This window comes from Maylandia zebra, linkage group LG5 (genome assembly GCF_041146795.1).
Source record: "Maylandia zebra isolate NMK-2024a linkage group LG5, Mzebra_GT3a, whole genome shotgun sequence".
NCBI lineage: Eukaryota > Metazoa > Chordata > Actinopteri > Cichliformes > Cichlidae > Maylandia > Maylandia zebra.
Genome location: NC_135171.1, coordinates 25,436,502 through 25,456,442, shown reverse-complemented (window position 1 = coordinate 25,456,442; position 19,941 = coordinate 25,436,502). Strand labels below are relative to the sequence as shown.

The window sequence follows — 19,941 nt, the reverse complement described above, 5'->3', positions numbered from 1 at the left end:
GAATTGTAAAAAGTACGTTGAAAAAAGTAAAGACTTGATGCGAGCAGAGCAGCTTGTTTGAATTGTGGCAAAATAGAAAAAAGAAAAAAAGAAAAAAGAAAGGTCAACCAAATTAACCAAAGCTTTTTGTTTGCCTACTCCGAATTAAAGCTCGTATATGTTGAAAAATAGAAGTCCTTTCTTTTAAAGCAGCAACATTTTTATTGCCTAAAAAGTAATTTCACAGCTCTTTGTAACACTTAAATGAGCATCTGTGCAAGTCCTCTGCTTTTGTGTGTATTTAGCTCGGTCCTTGTGGGATGACTTCATAGTTCAGAAGCAGAGAGCGATGACCTAACACTTTTATGCCTGATTGCATGTTCCTGTTTCTGTGAGTAAGAAATACATCTCAGCACCTCCCCTGCAGGAATTACACTTGGACCATGCAATAAAACACATCTCTCTGTAGAGCCGACATTAAAGTATTAATAAATAATAATGATGATGTCTTGGGAATATGTTTCAAACTGTGTTTAAAATCCATGTGTAGTTTTCTTTTTTTTAATTGTAACAAGTTATTCTACTTTTTAGTAGTTATTAAAGTTAGTCTGATCATTTCCTATCACTGTAAGCCTTAATTACATGAAATCAGTGAAATCAGTGGACTGATGACCAAATTCAGGATCAACACTGAAATAAATTGATTGCAGTCTTGCAGAAACATTATAGGAGAGGAAACATTCTCCTGCTAAATAAAATCTATGAATAAATTATTAACTCAGTTTCAAATCTCCACTCCCTGCTGCGTTTCACTCCATCAGTCATGCTAAATGACTGCAGCTTTGCACTTGTAAACATCTCTCCACAATTCCTTTTTCTAAATGTAAATGATGCTGCATGTGAGTAATAAACACACGAGTGCATTTTCAACAACACGTGCTCTTTATTTTTATATTTTTTAGTTTTGATCAAGATCCTTAAATTTGTTGTCAATTTCTTGGGTAGCAACAACACCTGACTGGGAGTCTATGATCATCAGCCAAACACATTACTTTCTCTTTATTATCAGCTTATTAGTGTGGTTAATCAGGCTGATAATGAGCCCAGGCGCCATGCCATTTAGATTTGATACCAGGCCAGGTATCCCCATCAGGCTCTCCATAGGCATCTAAGAGCTCCCTGGAGTTAAGTTTTCCTGGACACTAGGGGAGAGAGGGGTGACAGGAGGATCAGCGGTGAGTGGTGCTTGTAGTGATGATGACTGGAGTAGTATAGATCCATATGTTTGTGGCTGCTGGGATGAGAACAAAACAGCTAAAATAGGTTTAAACACACGGTGTATGCCGGATTATTTGTTAGCAGAGGGCTTTGAAGACGTGTTTGTCTTATCTCTCTGAGAGCTTTCCAGATTTTTCTGGTCTTTCCGCTCAGCAGCTGGGCACACTCCACAGTGAGAAAAAGAAATTGATGCTCACTGTAACACAACCAATATCCTTTTGACCCCTCAGCTACACACCTCAGCTACACACTTGTTCCTGATGTGCGTTTTTTTTTCTTATCACAGTCATGCAATCAAAAACAATCTAGTACTATCACCTCCCATCTGCCTCCTCTTTCTCCCTCCCTCTATCCTCTCCTTCTTTTATTCTCCCTCCCTCTCGGCTGCCTCACTCATTCCCTGAGCAGCACACTGAACTGGATAACGTCTCCTTCAACCCGCAGCACAGACTCATTTCTCTACACACCAGCTCTGAGTGGATGCTCAGCAGGGGTGTTTGAGATATTAGCACGCTGTGGGGGAACGGCTCAGGGACTTCTGCCATCCATATACAAAGGTAAGCCTCCGGATCCTCTAGATTGCATTCCTGTTTGCTGTCAAGTGCCAAAGTGAAAGTGGTTAAAGTTACCCTGTGAAGCTGCAGCCTTCAGGCATCAGGTCAGCAGCAGAGTGGTCCCAGGACAGATTCAAAACACTAAGCTGTTAAGACATTGCTGTGGGGAAAACGTAGATGGCACCGTCACAAAGTTTAGGGCAAAATAAGGGAATGAGAATGAACGCCTATGAAAGTGTGCAGATCGCTGGCTGACCTGATAATCCTTGTTTTGTTTGTACAAAACAGTACCAGTCACTGAACAAAGCCGCATATAATATTAACGTGCCTAAAACAAAGACTCCATAAGACCTTTAGCACAGATTGATCCCACTTACAGAGAAAGGCTCTTATTTTGGAGACCCTGAATCTCTGACTGTTAGATTGTATTTGATACTTTTGGGTTTTATTGTTTTCTAGCTTTTAATGTCAAAGCTGCCGTGAATACCTTTGGAAATGAGTTAAAATCAATCTGAAAGTGTTTAGCAGAATTTTAACTTTTGATCTGCAATGTCACTCAACAAATGAATTGGTTTTCGCTTAAATGCTCATCTCACTGTTGACAGAGTGTACCACTAACTTAAACACATTAATCTCTGTTGGTTCTCCCATATCTTTTTATATGAATGTGTAGAATTAACAAAATAGCCTGTAGAAGTTGTTTGCACTTGTAATTTGTCATTTTAAATATATTTTAAATAAGCTATACCATTTATTCTCTTCGCTCTTGTCTATTCTCCTACCCTCTTTGGCCAAATATCTTCAAATATGATATCGTAATTTCAGCATGGTTTTTAACTGATCAAACAAAGGAGCCTAGAAATAGAAATGCCATCTCAGCTGTGACAGACAGTGTTACTCTGCCTTGCTAAAAGCTTACTGACAGACTGTGATGGACTCAGGAATATTGAAAATGTGACAAGCCTGCTGCAGTTAGGGAGTTTCAGAGCTGTGAGTCCTTTAAATGGTGCTTATAAAGGCTTAGCGTTATGCTACATTGAGCACAGTAATCTCACAGTGTTATGAGTAGCAATATGATTACCGGCCAGGTAGCCATGTGAGCCTTTGAACTCAGCTAAACAAAGTAATTTGAACCAACAACGAGAGAAGGAAACGATCTCGATCAGTGATCTTGATGATAGAGTTGGAAATATTTACTCTCTTGGCTGATTAAAATTTTTGTCTTTGCTCGCTTATGTCTATTTGAGCCCTACTTCAGTAAAGGTTATCAAGGTTACCAACTCAGCAGCCACCTAAATTTCAGCACCCATTTTACTTCTGTGTTTTTTTTGCCTTTCTTTTAAAAAGCAAGTAAAACTCCGTGGATCTCAGCTACAGCTGACGCAAGTTGTCCTCCACTGCTAAAAGCTCGTGATTGAGTCAGTGACAATGCTGATTCATCTCACTTTGAAAGCATGTGTTTAACATGTCTTTTTTCAATCTGCTGAACATCTGAAAACCTCAAGCATGGTGCCCATGCCGTCTCTTAAAAGTGTTGCCAGCTTTATAGTTGGTAAAATGAAGATAAATCAATACGCTGGACTGACAATGATGAGTGTTTTCGGTCCTCTTTTATCCCGAGTTGTGTCTCTCAGGCTACAAAGAGCCTGTCCTAACCATCTGCTTGGTCATGTTGAGGAATAAAGATGGAAGCCGGAGGTAGGCAATATGTTTTTGGCTTCACTGGACATAAAAATAAACGACAACTTTTTCCCACATGATAAAGAAAGTGGTCTGAGAAGGAATTGGACTCCTGAACCTCCTCTAGGGTCTGGTTATAGGATTTAGAAAATCGAATTTATAATAGGAAACGCTTGCCAATTACAGGTGTCTTCAGAAGGCTACATCTTGGCAGAGCACGGTTCAGATGCTGAGTGAATCAACACTGATTTAATTTTAGTGCATGTGAAGCACATGCGCTTGCGCACACTCATCTGCTTGTTGTTCATCTATAAGATAAAATTTTAAATCTCAAATGCACTAATTCAAACAAATCAGCACTGATAAATATCTCAGTTTCCGTAATGGCGTGAAGTACAAATTAAAAGTGACATCCTTGTGTTCAACTTTTAACCAGCTTTTCCTAAAATGACCAGTCAAAAATAATACATGATGGTTTTAAAGGTTTCTTGTCTTATTAGAAAAGGAGTCTGTAAAGAATAATGAATTTTGCTTCTTTATTGTCCATTTCTTTATGCCAACTCAGTTTTGCATTAGTTGGAAATGAACATTGGATTTAATATTCAGTGAGACTGTCTGAGAACATTTGAAATATGTAAATAAGTCCCTGTAGTGAGCAGTAAATCTTGTGTCGTCACAACAGACTGAACATTATTCCTGAACAGTTTTCTACAATATGAGGTCGGTCTTTAACGCTTTGTCAGGATTGAGCCTCAGAGGGTGTTTCTATGCGGTGTGATGCTGATACAGTCTGCGGCTGGTAGTGAAGCTTTAACAAGCCCCTGCCTGCTCTTCATCACTATAGAGCCAGATATGTGCCCATGAGTATTCATCAGGAAGGGCTAATGGGCCACAGCAGTGTGAACCTCTGATTTACAGCCCGTCCCTGTCAGGCCTAATGATAGGGCAATGGGAATGGTTATGGAAGAAACAGGTGCTGCAGAGTGAATAGATGCAAAGCAATGCTGCTGAAAGCCACGGGTGATTGTTGTTTTGTCCATTGCACAAATGCTCATTTGCAATATTGTGCTCACAAATGCATAATTATTGTGCATAGAAATTAGCTCCCTTGAAGTAAAGCATGGCTCAGTGTGCATGTGTGTGGGGCTGTAAGGTGGGACCAAATACTTGCATTTAAAAAAAAACAATGAACAGAGTAGGCAAGTTTAATGTTCAACTGTTTGTTAAATTGTTGTCAGCTTGAGCGTCGCATTCGATGCACAGTGACTCTTTTCTTGCCAGATTAATAACATATGGACCTTAGCGATAAGGGTGCACCGGTGAAATGATCTTCTACACAGTACAAAATATGCTGAATATAGTAAAAGTATTAAACCATGTAGACCAACCTCTGTAGAATCATCAGGATTATAGAAAAATATTTAACAACCAAACATTCCCGCTGACATATTAAAGCTACAGAAATCCATTGTGTAATCCAAAACAACAACACATCCACACGGCTTCTACAAAAAAGTCTTTGACCCTCACACTTGGCCTTAAAATGTGTCGAAGGTGATGGGCCCACAAGTGGACAGCTGAGACACATAATCATTTACACCTGTGTATCTAAGGTGTCCAGGTAAACGTTTGGCTCTACTGGAAGGCCAAGATGCCTCGAGCACAGTTCTCGTATCTGTCTGTTCATTTTTTATAGCAACAATGTTTGACCTATGCCTGTGGTTCCTCTCCATTTTGGCACATGGTTGCTTAAACTGAAGCACCTACTGTTTTGGACTGTGCCGCCGACTTTTTTCTGAAGGACTTAAGAGATAAAGATATCCACCAGTTTCACTGGGGGGGGGGGGGTTAAAGTACCCAAAATGGAAACATAATTTTGACATTTCTTTCATAGTTACTGTCTCTTAAATCACACCAAAACTTTTCATCTCCCCCCATCCGTCTGCACGATGAAGACTCATTACCCACATGGTGACCTTTTCAGTTTAAATATTAACAGCAGAGTAATTTCTCCATATTTATATTTCTCCATATTTATAATTCAGCATTCCTCCTCCTCTAATAAAATAAAAAGATTGAAGGCACTTTAACCTCTCCAGCTACTTGGATTTTATTAAGTTTATAATATATTGTTAAGCTGTGTAAAGAAAATCTCAAAACCTTATTTGTGGATTGAACAGGTTCAGAAGTCTTAATGAAAGACTACAGAAAAAAACCTGAGCTAAAACATTTTATGTCACTTTAGAAAAGAAAAATAAATCGCATCGTGCATCAAGACCAACAGTTTCACTGTCAGTGAAACTCATGTCAGTGAAGTTGTTGTAGGTGTTCGGCAGTTGAAGCTCACTCACTGCAGGTCAGCTGGCACAGTTTACCGATGGATCACTGCACAGCCCACACACACATACACACGCAAAAACACACGGCGGTAGCTCTGTGCCTGGACCATCCCACACTCCAACGGTGTCTTTCCTACAGAGCCGGCAGTTAGGAGGAATATGGGAAAATCCGAAAGCCAAATGGATATCATGGAGAAATCAAGTAAACCCGGAAAGCGTCGCTGGACTGTTGCGGAAATCGGTCTGTCTGTGCTGCTCCTGTTAGTCAGCTGTGCCTTGGCCGGGCTTGTAGTCCTCTACACATCAGCTATGAAAGGTAAATGCTCTGCTACGATAACCGTGGAAAAATCCAGATATTACAGTAGTAATGGCATGTGTCTCCCTACTCTGTTTGTTTGTAACATCAAGGCAAAACTGACACATGAAATAATCCTGGAAGTATTTTTTAAAATGGTCATCTTTATGCAATAATAATGTGTGTATGTTTTTAGATATCCTTGGTAGAAAGTTTAATGTTTAATGTCACTCACAAAAATTTAAACATTAAGTTGGAAAATGCAACTGGCTTCTGTCTGATGGCCTTTTGTTTAAAAATATAATTCAACCCACTCAACCCAGTTATTAAAGTCATGATAAATGATTGCAGAGTTTGTCTGATGTTTTGATCGTTTTTCTTGCATCCGACTCAGAACAATCAAGCAGGCCGAGCGCGTCCAGGAGCTCAACAGGTGAGGGTAAGTATAATCTTCTAAGCTCAACACAGAATACACTGCGGGATGAGCGGGGTGGCATGTGTCATATTTGAGCCTGCACCTCTGAAAGACACTGTAATACTGTAATTCCTTTTACTGCCTGATCAGCAGAGCCACACAAAAGTGAAAGAACACAGTCACTGCTGACACAGGCATTTCCTCTCTCGCACAGACTACAGATCTAGGCTACTTAAAATTGGGTCTGAACTTCACACAACAACATCCTCCCTCTCAGCTGGGGCACAGTTTGTCAAAGAGTTCTCTCGTAATTGTTCGCACTGATTTTTCCAGGCCAGCTGTTACGCTCCAACCCCAGCAATGTGTGTACAACTGCAGACTGTGTTACCGCAGGTGAGAAATCTGCTTTTTCTTTTTTTTCTCCTGCTCTTACAATTTTGAAACTATCATCCTCCCTCAGTTGCCTTGTGAGATTTTCACCGCACTGTTCTTACGTCTCTCTTTCCTCGCCGACATCTTAAAGCTGCCCGGCTCTTGCAAAACATGGATGAGTCCGTGAAGCCTTGTGATAACTTTTACCAGTATGCCTGTGGGGGTTGGCTGGAGCGACATGTTATTCCGGAGACCAGTTCCCGTCACAGCGTCTTTGACATTCTGCGAGACAAGCTGGAGATTGTCCTCAAAGGTCAGCTGGGTGAAATCTTCAGTGTGGGTCAGTGTGGGCTGCAGTATTTCGGTGAGACATTTTCAGACAGAAAATGTTTGTTTGTGTTTGGTTGTTGCAGGTGTTCTCGAGACAGTCAGTGAAGAGGACAGAGATGCCATCAAGAAGGCCAAAATCCTTTACAGCTCCTGCATGAATGAAAGTAAGGCTGTCTACAAAGGGGCAAGAGAGCACAAGATACACTGACAAAAAACTGTTTGCTGTTTATTATATCAGTCAGCCTTCCACAGCCGGGGTATCAGCAGGGTTCCCCAGCTTGAACTGAAGACTTTTTAAGACCTTAATATTTAATACTTACCAGCTGTGCATACCAGTAATTTCTGCTATGCAACCTGGGCCTGGCTAAATTGCATAAAATCGTTTGCTAGAGTAACCTGTTAGAGTCACTGGGAAATTTATTTAAGAAAACTTGCCTTTTGAGTCAGTGAATAAATAGCTTTGTATCTCAGAGCAGTGTAGGTGCCTGCTGCTGGTCTGAACTCAACATGGCGCAATTTCTTTTAGTAGTGAGACCATAATGTTCCTGTTATGTTCTACAACTGAGATTGTTCTTTTTTCCCTGCAGGCCTCATAGAGCAGCGTGACTCGCAGCCCCTCCTGAAGCTCATTGAGAGTATCGGTGACTGGCCTGTGGCGTCAGAGGACTGGAACACCACCACAGGTACAAATCACACTCTGATTAATGCCTCCTGCCTGTTCTATACAAACAAGCACGTGTGCACATGTAACACCGGCACACAAACAAGTGCTGTTCTTTCTCAAAAACATCACGCAGAGCCTGTGCAGCTATATTTGCTCTCAGTGAATAGCTGCGTATAAGCTTTGTTGGTGGGATCAAGAGGCCGGTCGAGGCTTTTCAGTCGAGCAGTCAGGTGTGGGGTTTGGGAGAGTGATGCGTGGGCAGAAGAGCAAGTCCTCAATCAGGACTGTGAAGGATGCTTTAAATAGTCCCCTCTTCCTCGTGCTCCTGGCTCTTGCCACTTTAATTAAATGTAATCATGGATGGTGGCTCAAACAGAATTAGCCACGCATAGCTGCATCTGCGCACACCGATTTACAAAGCGAGCCCAGAAAATGTGCAGCAGAGGCATAGAGATTTCTGCAGCCAGGTATGCTGAATAGCTCCTTACAGCTAGATAAATGTTCTTAAACTGAGTACAAATTTCTCTTTTTTATTTTGCAGAGGAAGCCTGGAGCTTTGAGGACACACTGGCAACACTTACTGCTCATTTCCACAAGAAGGTTGTGCTGGACATGTATGTGTGGACGGACGACCGGGACTCTCAGCGCCATATTATCTATGTGAGAAAACATTTTGTCTGGGCACAATTAGTACATGACAGCTGCTATACAACTACTACAGATAAACCTGACATTTGCTGTTGTCAACAAGGTCCGTAAACTAATGAAATGAACAATCTGTCCAACTTCCTTCATTGACTCAATCCTAATCACACGTACTCAGACATTTGTCTGGTTTCTTTTCTTAAGAAGGATGAATAACATTCTGAATTGACTGGCCACTTTTTGGCAAATGGTACTCCAACAGGGGTAGGTTTTCAGCAGGATTTAGTGCTCTGCACCGAAGGACAGTGTATCACTCACTCATCGTAATGAAGACACATGTCTCCCAGTCCAACAGTGTGTCCCATTAATGTGTTTCAGTGTTTACAGAGACATTAGAGAGCATTGTTCAGAAGAATGGCAGCACTGTTCTGTCAGTCAGTCCATCCTTTCACTTAAAATTAAAACATCTCAACAGCTCATTGCTCATGGATTGCTATGAAATTAATGGTACCCAATAAATTAGACAGACCTCTCTCTTCTTCGTTCAGCTGGTCTTTCTAGGCGTCACCACAGCATCAGGCACGTGCGGGGGGGGGGGGGCTAGAGGGGCTTGAGCACCCTCCCCTGTCCTGATGGGTGCCCAAAGTGCCCTTTTGTTGAGGCAACTTTTCAAAAAAAGTTGTTATTATTATTTTTTATGTGTGTGTGCGTGCGGAGTCCTGTCTGTGCCCCTCAACAATAATATGGTTCCAAGTGCTGTCACCAATCTTTGCATTTTGTTATTATCTCATGACATTTAATCAGCTACCATCTCTCCTATGGACTTTTTAATGTCTACAGTCTCAGATCAACACAGCCCTTCCCTTCCCATATTAGATTCTTGATGAATGTGTGTTGTTGTTATTCAGACTGGCTCAATGTGCCCCTTTTTAACTTTGAGCACCCGCCCCTTTAAACCTCTCCGCACGGCCCTGCAGCAGATCACCCTATCTCTAACATCTTCCTCCGTTACATCAATCCTCTGCATCTCCTACTACATCCACAAATCTTCTTTGTGGTCATTCTCTTATCCTTCTGCCTGGCAGCTTTATATCTGACATCTTTTGTCCAGCATACTTTTGTTTCCAAACCACTCAGCCTGAGCCATCACTTTGATGTACTCATTTCTAATTCTGTCTGCTCTGGTCAATCCCAGTGAGAGACTTAATATCTTGAACTCTGAAACGTCTTCAGATCTGACAGTCAGACAGATAATTGAGTTTAGCATGCGGATTTTTGATTATCATTCTGTTACAAACACATCTCTGCAAGTATTTTATGGATTATTGGTATGAAAAAGTGTTTAATTGCTGTCCTTATTCTTATATTTTGTTTAGATTGACCAGCCCGGGCTTGGGATGCCATCTAGAGACTATTACTTCAATGATGGAAACTACAAAAAGGTGATACGCAACATTTCACTCAAACCCTGATAAAAAACATACTGTTATCTTCATGAAATTTTGTGGATGTCTTCTCTTGTATTTGATTTTGAAAAATGAATGCATGAGATATCTGCCTCCATCACAGTTCAGTGGAGGTGAAAAGGATTAATATTAAAAGCTAGTATCTGGAACCTGCAGTCCAATGAAAACTGCTCATAGTGAGATCTCATCTTGAATAACAGCCAGTTTGGTTTGGGAAAAAATGTGCTGTTGAGTTTCACTTTTGCAGTTTTTTACTCATATAATACTTAGAATATTCGTTCTAAGCTTTTGTTAAAATAAAATTAATATATTCAAAATTTTATTTAATCTATACCACAGGTTCGAGAGGCCTACCTACACTTCATGGTTTCCATTGCAAAGATAACCCGAGAGGACAGGAATTTGACTCAAGATGACGACCGAGTGTGGGAGGAAATGATGCAAGTGCTGGAGCTGGAGACAGACATCGCCAATGTGAGTGCCAGCTGCAGCAGGAAATGGAACTGTGAAACGAGGTTCAGGAAAATTAACAATGACAAGATGAAAAATGAGCACCTCCTCTCTGCTTCCAGTAAATGAGAGAATCAGACAAATACATATTGGAACCAGGAGATCAGCCAAGCTCTTAACCATCCTTTTTTTCAAATTCATGCCTCCTAGGAGCATAACAAATGAGACTCTGCTGATGAAAGGATAGCAAAATGTGACTATATAACAGAAAAAAACAAATCAGTTTAGATTTTTTTGTTTTTCCTTCCTGTTGCCTGACAGGCTACATCACCAGCAGAGGAACGCCAAGATGTCACCATTCTTTACAACAAGATGGCACTTGGTGAACTGCAGAGCACATACACCTTTAATGTAAGAATTATTTCACTTCATTTTTGTTATTGAGGTGCAGGCAGGTCACTCTGATTGGTTACAAAAAGTCAGATTGCATTGAAGTCTATAAGAAAATGATCGTACTGCTTGCATGATGTATAAACTCACTAAAGCCTTTCCTGATGACTCTTTGGTCACATTCACAATTTTAATGCCTTACTTTATAAAGCCTGACTTTTTGAATATTTTGGGCCTCATTGTAGTTAAAAATGGGATAAAGCAGGGTGTGCTTTAGGGTGAGATTCCACTCAGGTTCCCTTCCTCTCTTCTTCTCTCCAATTTACCAAGACGTCGACACCCAAAATGCTCTGTTTAAGGCTTCAGAATAGGACTTCACTAAAAATGGATGACCTCATAATAACTACCAGGACTCAGTTAGCATGTAAAATGTTAAAAATCTGTGATAGTAAGATCAGCAAAAAGACTTTGGAAGGGTTGCCAAGAGAAAACCTTTTTCTCTCTAAAAAGAGCATGATAGCACAGCTTAGGTTTGCAAAGCAGCATCTGAACGAACCACAAGACTTCTCAGACAATGTCCAGAATGGACAAAGGCCAATTTCAAGAATGCAACAATGGACAGATGGGATCAAACCACCACATTTGGTAAAAGCCAAACACCTCATACGAACTGTCAGCACAGAGGTGATGATTTGGGCTTGTTCTGCAGCCACAGGTCCTGGATACCTTGCGGTCACTGAGCTGACTGAACACCAAAGTATTGTAGTGTCAAGTTTCTGAAAGCTAAAGCTTTGTGCCATGAAACAGAACAGCGATCCCAAACACAGCAGCAAATCCCCAGCAAAATAACTGAACATGGAAAAGAAATCACAGTGTTGCAATGACTCAAAGTACAGACCTCAACCCCAATGAAATGATGTGTTTGCACATGAACAACTACCTCCAAACCTCAATAAACTGAAGCAATGTTGTAAAGAAAAGTGGGTCAAAATTTCCCAGCAGTTATGTGAGAGACAGATAAAATCCAGAAAATATTACTTCAGGTTATTGTTGCTAAAAACGATTGTACACGCTACTGAATCATGGGGTGTGGTTAGCTGTTTATAGGACTGCAAAAAGCCCTGTGAAAACTTTCTTTTTCACATGACTCCATGTACTGTTTATGAGAAAACATCCGTTTCTGAAATGTAAATGCAATTTATATGCCTTGTTTTAAATTTTGCAAAATCACCTCATTCCTTTTATTATTAAGAGTTAGGAAGAAGATCGATGACCCTTTTCCTGTACAGGAAATATGAAGATATAACCGGCAACTAGTTAGGTCAGCTTTGCATAAAAAGTTCCCAAAATGCAAAATATTTCTCCAAAAATCTGCAACAAGAAGCCCATATGGCAGTTAACAAGCGCAAGACTGCTGGTTAATAAGGCAGCATTGCTTCAGAATTATTCAGGTTAATGCTTTTGACTCTTACATGTGATACTTATGTAGCTGCAAAGAAAGTATTTACAGAAAAAGAGACCTTTGGAAACATCTCTTGGATCCTGTGCACAACAAGCGGCCAGTGTTCAAAATCTGCCGTGTTATTTTTGTGAGTAATGATGCCTTGTACAATGTTTACACCTTGCACATTGTAATTGATGGTACCACTTTAACTTGTTGTGCATGGTGGCTATTTTGGACACCGACCGACACGGGGGCCATATTTGATAGCTGAAATTAGAAACGTTACAAAAACCCAGGTGATTGATATATGCTTTTTTTTTTTCTTTTTTTCTTCTTTTTTTTTCTTTTTCTGCTCATTCTGTTGGTTTTTGGTTTTTGCCCTTCTCCCCCGTCCCTCTTCTCAGCTGTTTCTCTTTCCCTCTTTCTTTCTCCCCTTCTTTCCCCCAGTCAAGTCTGTCCCATATTCAGTAAGTGAAAATAAAATAAACAAAAAAAAAAAAAAAAAAAGAAACGTTACAAAAAAATGGCTGAAAAAAATAATGTTGTTATTCAGTTAAAAAGGAACATTTCATAAGCATCCCCCAAATACTCACATAAGAAAGGAGCACACTGACTTATTGGAAAGTCAGTGGTTTGATTCATGGCTCCTCAAATCCGCCTGTCTCTTTAGGCGAGATACTGAATCCCAGGAAAGTTCCTGTTCTTTCCTTCACAGTGTGTGTGTGTGTGTGTGTGTGTGTGTGTGTGTGTGTGTGTGTGTGTGTGCTTTCAGTAAAAAGCACCATATAAATGCAGTTAATTCACAGTGTTTGTATGGCTTTGGTCAAAAAGCAAAAATCAATAAGTAATTAACATGTTTCTTTAAGAAATACTGTTTATCAGCCATTGTTCAACCTTATTTTAAACAAAGGAGGTGTTGAAAACCATCTTAGTTGAATCCAATGAGATGTAAAATCTTTAAAGATTTAAAGTTTGTACCTACGAGTGACCCCTCACCCTCTAAATTAACTGAGAGCTGGAAGGCCTACAACATGTAACCATATTAAATTATAACTATACACAAATAAAACTAAATATGTTAAAAATATAATATATTTGTCTTGCAGGGTTTCAACTGGACACGATTTATTCAAGGTGTGCTGTCGAGTGTGTCCATTGATGTCCAGTTGGACGAGGAGGTGGTCGTGTATAGCTCTCCCTATCTTGAGAAGATGAACGATGTTCTCTCCAGACACAGTATCAGGTCAATCCTGGACTGTCATCCAAGGAGTCTGTAAAGATTATATTATAACTGAAAATATACACTGCAACACAGCTTAACAAAAACTATTCATCTTTGCAGAACTATGCAGAACTACCTCACCTGGCAACTCATCATTGACAGAGTTAACAGCTTGAGCCGCCACTTTAAAGATGCCAGAGCGCGATACAGAAAGGTTTGACATAACAGAACAACATATGCTAATGCCAGCTTATTTGAAGACAAAATAACTGTATTTGTGTGTGGTTAGACTCTCTATGGGACCACTGTCGAGGATGCTTGGTGGCGAGAATGTGTGCGTTATGTCCAAAGCAGCATGGAGAACGCAGTGGGAGCTCTGTACGTGCGCGAGACTTTTGCAGGAGAAAGTAAACGAATGGTGAGTGCTTTTGGCCCCGAAACCGCTTCGAACACAGCAGAAAGAAGTTTGAAAATGAGTTTAAATTCAAGTGAAACACAAATTCTGCTTCGTTGTTACGTATTTGTAGCATTTTTATCCAAACGCCAAATTGGAAAAAAAAAAGTACATATCATTTATTAGCACTGATGCTTTGGAAGAATTAGACAGTATGGGGATAACTTGCCTTCTTTATTTAGAATTTATCGCAGGTTTTAATACATGCTGAGTCAGCTGAGTTACTTAAATGCAGCTTTACTTAAACAGAAAAATAAAAAGGGGGTGCAGGTTACAATTGTTAATGCAGGGAAAGATAAAGACATGGATAATTTGCTCTACGGTCTAGGCTTGAACTTTTTTAGCAGTATTTTTGAGCTGCAGTGCCACAAAATTAGGAAGCCAAATAGGATGAGACTTTCCATTAGGCCATGCTTAACATTTTTATCACACTAGACAGACCTATTTGTAAACTCAAAACATATTTTTTGGCATATTTTTTCTGAGTTTCTCCTTTAGTACAGGACTCAGATTCTCAGTCTTTGTCATTTGTTCACAGGTGAGTGACCTCATCAGCAAGATCCAAGCAGCGTACGTAGAAACACTGGAGGAGTTAAGCTGGATGGACACTCCCTCAAAGGAGAAGGCGAGAGAAAAGGTATAATATAAATAAAAGTTTTTGTTGCTTTCCTCAGAGGGTGATTGGCATTATCATACTGATTGCTCTGCATCACTTCAAGGCCATGGCAATCAAGGAACATATCGGCTATCCAGATCATATCCTGCAGGAGAGCAACCAAAAGCTTGACCAAGAGTATGCCCATGTAAGTAAAAGCCTAGTTTCTAGTTTTTCTAAAGATTCTCTCATCATTGATGTGTCACATTTCTCTTTTTAGCTAAATTTCAGTGAAGAACACTACTTTGAGAACATCCTGGAGAACCTCAAGTCAGAAGCCCACAAGAGTCTGAAGAAGCTCAGAGAGCCTGTGGATCCTGACTTGTAAGTGACTGATACAACTGGTCCTGTTTCAGATGTAGTAAACACAGATGTAGTTCTGTCTATCTAAAAATGTACTGGGTGCACTGAATGTACTGCTGCTGCTCCACGTCCTTTTAAAATAACTCAAAGGATACTAAAAGTGAAGGTTAAAATTCATTTTTCATGGTGCAAAATGAGCTCTGCGCATGAGCTGTACAGCTGCTGTATTAAGTATAAATGTGCCTTAATAAAGCCTGTCACACCTCAGGTGGATCATTGGTGCTGCTGTGGTTAATGCATTCTACTCACCCAACAGAAATCAGATTGGTAAGAGCTTTACAAGAATCACACAAGGCCAACGGCAGCCTCTCTGACACATTAAAGATGTTTTTTATAGTAACTCTCCCTCCTAATCACATGCCTGTTCAGCACTGCTAGTACTTGTGATTTCACTCCCTCTTTGCCTGTATCCATCCAGTGTTCCCTGCAGGAATCCTGCAGCCGCCGTTCTTTAGCAAGCATCAGCACCAAGCTCTTAACTTCGGCGGAATAGGGATGGTTATCGGACATGAGATCACGCATGGATTTGATGACAACGGTGAGATGCTGGTGACTGATAAGTCATATTTTTAGGAACCTGAAATGATGAAGGCAGTTTGTTTTTAAGTAACCTTTTATTTCAAATTTGTTATTGCTAGCTAATGACAATGATGAGTGTCTCCGTGCAGGGCGTAATTTTGACCAAGATGGTAATATGCTGAACTGGTGGAGTAATTACTCTGCTGAGCACTTCAAAGAGCAGTCGCAGTGCATGGTGCAACAATATGGCAACTTCAACTGGAAGCTAGCAGGCGGACAAAATGTAAGCAGTTGCAGCACGTACGAAATAGCATGTTTTGTCTTGGCTGTAATACCGTTTATTAAGCGAGCACCACAATGAGTGTTTTCACACTGCTGTGTGTGAATGGTTTTGTCCGTGTGATTGCAGATCAGTGGAATCAGCACTTTGGGGGAGAATATTGCAGACAATGGAGGGGTTCGTCAAGCATACCAGGTTGGATGTTAGACGCACAAAACCCACATGTTACTATTTCAGCAGCAGTGACAAACTCCAGAAGGCTTATAATAAACTTTCTGTGTGGGGATGTGTGTTTACAGGCTTATCTTAAGTGGGTGGAGATGGAAGGTGAAGAGCCTCGTCTACCTGGTCTAGACATGGATCACAAGCAGCTTTTCTTTCTTAACTTTGCCCAAGTAAGTAATGGGGGAACATGAGCTAAAACCCGAAGCTCACAAGGAGCATTTCTTTCAGTGGATACTTTGCGCTGTGAAGTAAACAGAGCAGCAGAAGGAGAGGTTCAGGGCTTCAGAGGGTGAAGCAATCCCAAAGCAAATCACTGTTGAGCAACACACGCAGCTGTGTGGCAGAGTAGCTGCCAAAGTAAAGAGCATCTTGGTGCCACAGTATATAAAGCAAAGGCAGAAAGCTGTCACTGACAATAAAACAGTACAAATAATTAAAAAAAATCTGCTCCTCACTGAGATAAAGAGATAAAAAAATGGACATATAAAAACTGAGAGTTGATTTATTAGGTGGGATATTAATACTTTAAATACACAAAGTATTCAGAAGTATATTTGGTTGGTTTAATACAAAGAGAAGCCTGTGCAGTAATCAAAGTCTGCAAAAAATCGAGCGAAGCACTAATGCATTATTTTTTTCCAGGTATGGTGTGGTGCTTATCGGCCTGAGTATGCCAGCCAGTCCATTAAGACTGACTCACACAGTCCTTTAGAATACAGGTAAGAAGCTTTAGTATGGAATAATTTCAGAGGTACACTAATAACATTTTATTTTTGTCAGAACCTCAGACGTACCCTTAAGTCCTTCCTCTCCACTCAAATGTAAGATCTGTGCAGTGTCATTTCTCTGCACTGAGAAAAAGGACTTTAGGATCAAATCTTTATAGAAAGCACTGAAGTAAATGTGTATATATGAAAAAAATACACACACACAAACACACACACATATGTATATATACATAGTGCGTGATAATGTAGCTCTGAAAAGCAGAAAGAGGAAAAATGAAACTGAATAAAACAGAATTAATATTACGTGTTTTGTTTTATATAATGACCCAATGAAGAAATCTTACTGACTAAATAAAGATTTGGATGCAAAATAAATGCTGCTAAATTAAAGTGTTGGTGCAGCTATGCTGAAAAAAACCCTACTTTTTACAAGCAGCAGTCCTTCATTTTTTAGAGCATGTTTGTTGGAAATTTTATACATTTACAACACTGGAAATTCATTCAGCAGGGCTATTTTATATAAAATCAAACAAATTTAATGTATTTATATGATATGATATATCTTTATTAGTCCCACAAGGGGAAATTTCATAAACTATATGAAATACTTATACATATATAAAGTGTTTTGAGTTTCATCTATTTTTAAAATTCACAATAACTTTAGTATATTCACTTAAGGCATGTACAGTTTTACCTTACCATAATAGTATGAATGTTCTCAGACGTACAGATGCTCTCAGTACATAGGGGTAGATCAAAGCTTTTTTTTATTGCACGTCATTCTTTCCAACAGTTATGAGCCCTCATGACTTCTTAAGTACAGCACATACCCACGTGAAGTTTTCAGACACATTTAAGCTGTTAAAAACCACAACCAAATCATCCACCCACTCCAAGTGTCAGCATAATGTTTTTCCATAATCAGCTTTGAGCATGGGCCCACACTGATGACGTAGAAGTCTCAAAAATGTATTAAACATGATACACTCGGTGTTAAATGGTTAAAGCTTGCGGGTAAGTGTGGAAGTGGCTCAAAAAATGAGGTACTGTGAGTATAATTATCACTTATTTGCACTTTGTAATTCATAGTTGTGCTTTTATGACTGACCTTTTATGACCTTTCCTCCCGTCTGAGTGCAGCTGCACTCCTCAGCTGAACAGCTCTGCTTTGCTTTATTCAATTTAAAGATTCTCCATACTGAAAATATAAGCCTGATACTCCCACTTGTCATGACAAAGGATATATCCGTGAAGTACTGGTGCAGTGTAGCTCAGTTTGTTGATCCAAATGAGTACTTGGAGACTGAACTAACACCATCAACATACTTTAGCTTTTATTATCCTTGATGTTCTGCTTTTCTTTTGTCCTCAGGGTCCTTGGATCGCTCCAGAATTTTGAAGCTTTCTCAGAAGCCTTTCAGTGCCAAAAAGGCAGTCCAATGAACCCTGAGCTGAAGTGTCGGGTCTGGTAGAACTCCTGAGATTTGTTGGTTTTCTTAGCATGGGCAAGTCAAATCAAAAGAATAAGTTGTACTTTAAAACCCACAGAGATATCCTGCTCATGACTTATTCCAGTATGTTTGGGGCCAAGTGATGACGCAGACACGTGCATATATGGTACCGTAGGTGTTTTTTAAACAGCTGGCGTCCTCAGTACTCCATAGGTTCTTAAATTTAAAGCACGCAGATTGTAAAAGAGAAACTTGCTTGAATATCTTATCAAGTTTGAATTATTGTCAGTGGATGAGGAGGTCAGTTGTTCCCTTTTGTTTTGTTTTTATTTGTATTTTTTTAATGTCCCACATCGGGGCACATGAATGGAAAGGCTACATGGAAAAGATGAGACTTTTTGAAAGGCTTAATGAGGTTGACTTTAAATGCCCAGCGAGCATTTGTTGAACAAATTCTTCTCATAAATCTTAAGTGGATTTTTGTAATTTAATGTGTAGCCTTTCATCTGATGTACTGTTTTTAAGACATCGTGCCACTTCAGAAGGAATAATGGTGAGCAAATCTGACTCTGGCTGAAGAGCATGAAATAAATGAGAACTTACGGCTTTGCTGATGCAAAGCTACAAAAGAATTAGTCACACTCTGAGAGTTTGGTCATTCACTGTTACATGAAAACAAATTGCTTAAAGACTTTAAGACTGTTAAATCTTTGCAGCTTTAACCTTAAATTAACACTCTGAGGGAGCTGCTGCGTTTAGCATTTTTACACTTACGGCATGGATAAATATTTAACATTTTCAAAGCTGGCTAAGCAGTTTTCTAAGTTTCTTTGCCACATTTTGCAAATGATTGTTACTCAATACTCTACCACGGAAATGTACTATATACATGTACTGTATGTCATGACACTTTGCTGTGGCCTGCTCCTTAGATCGTGAGAAAAAAAACCCAGGATTTGTTGGAGGTCGAGTGATGTGACATTGATATTAGTTGCATTATTGGTTACTCCCACTTTTGACTGTAATCTGTTTAGACCCCAGTTGTTATGTGTTTCTGAAGCCGAGAGGTTAAAGAGCTGAGCTCAAAATCCTTAACATGACGTGAACCTACATTCATTTTATAAAATAATGTTACTCGTGTGAGATCTGTAAGTTCACATTTAACCCAAAATAGTGCTTGGGTTTTTAGTTTTGTGCGCTTTCTTTCCGACATGAGTGAAAACTCACACAGACATTTAGCCTCTGGGGCGTAGCCAATTACATGCTGTGCTGAAATGAGGGGAAAACCCCCTCAGATACACTTGGACAGGCAGCAGATGAAGTGGTTTTCTTCTGATCTTGCATTGATCAGTGTCGTATGAGATGAAAGGATGGAGCGCGGTGACCGCTGTAGCTGATCCACAAGCTCGCACTGAAGATTGGGGCTTGTCATTAACAAGATGGCCAGGGCCAGGACTGTTATTTTCTACCTTTATTAACAAGTAATGACAGGAGAATCAAAGAGGATGGAGACACTGGCTGCCGTAAGCCGACATTTTTGTGCTGGAGAGAGCTTTCAAACACAAACAACACACACACACACAGACGGTTTTGAATGTTTGCTGTCACTGGTCACATTTAGGGTGGCCTTGGTTAACTGAACACGACTGTTAGGTCTCAACAGAGGCTGCTAAATTGAATGTGCATATTGAAGCTTTATACTTTCAGAGGGTCAGTCTCAGTGCTCCAAACAACAAAAAC

General features: G+C 40.0%; 1 protein-coding gene across 2 annotated transcripts; it reads left to right on the top strand.

Moving 5' to 3' along the window:
• Positions 1-1,645: 1,645 nt before the first annotated feature.
• On the top strand, positions 1,646-18,833 carry mmel1 (membrane metallo-endopeptidase-like 1). 2 transcript variants are annotated; one of them, XM_076884091.1, is made up of 24 exons: positions 1,646-1,814; positions 5,970-6,146; positions 6,520-6,558; positions 6,874-6,933; positions 7,064-7,225; positions 7,326-7,406; positions 7,830-7,925; positions 8,448-8,566; positions 9,928-9,993; positions 10,357-10,491; positions 10,789-10,878; positions 13,408-13,544; positions 13,644-13,737; positions 13,813-13,941; positions 14,516-14,614; positions 14,697-14,780; positions 14,853-14,956; positions 15,204-15,262; positions 15,414-15,533; positions 15,664-15,797; positions 15,924-15,989; positions 16,094-16,189; positions 16,662-16,738; positions 18,123-18,833. In XM_076884091.1, exons 2-24 carry the CDS (start codon positions 5,990-5,992, stop codon positions 18,220-18,222), a joined length of 2,304 nt encoding a protein of 767 aa, XP_076740206.1. In that variant the 5' UTR covers positions 1,646-1,814; positions 5,970-5,989; the 3' UTR covers positions 18,223-18,833. The 2 variants fall into 2 exon arrangements, with proteins under 2 accessions (XP_076740206.1, XP_004548648.1); XM_004548591.3 differs by having other exon boundaries at positions 6,520-6,564.
• Positions 18,834-19,941: the final 1,108 nt, after the last annotated feature.

Excerpts from the sequence above, each read along its gene's own strand:
- mmel1 (XM_004548591.3), top strand. The coding sequence starts at position 5,990 with ATGGGAAAATCCGAAAGCCAAATGGATATCATGGAGAAATCAAGTAAA. Across the intron at positions 14,615-14,696 it reads AGGAGAAGGCGAGAGAAAAG|GCCATGGCAATCAAGGAACA; the intron begins GTATAATATAAA and ends CATCACTTCAAG. Across the intron at positions 16,739-18,122 it reads CACAGTCCTTTAGAATACAG|GGTCCTTGGATCGCTCCAGA; the intron begins GTAAGAAGCTTT and ends TTTTGTCCTCAG.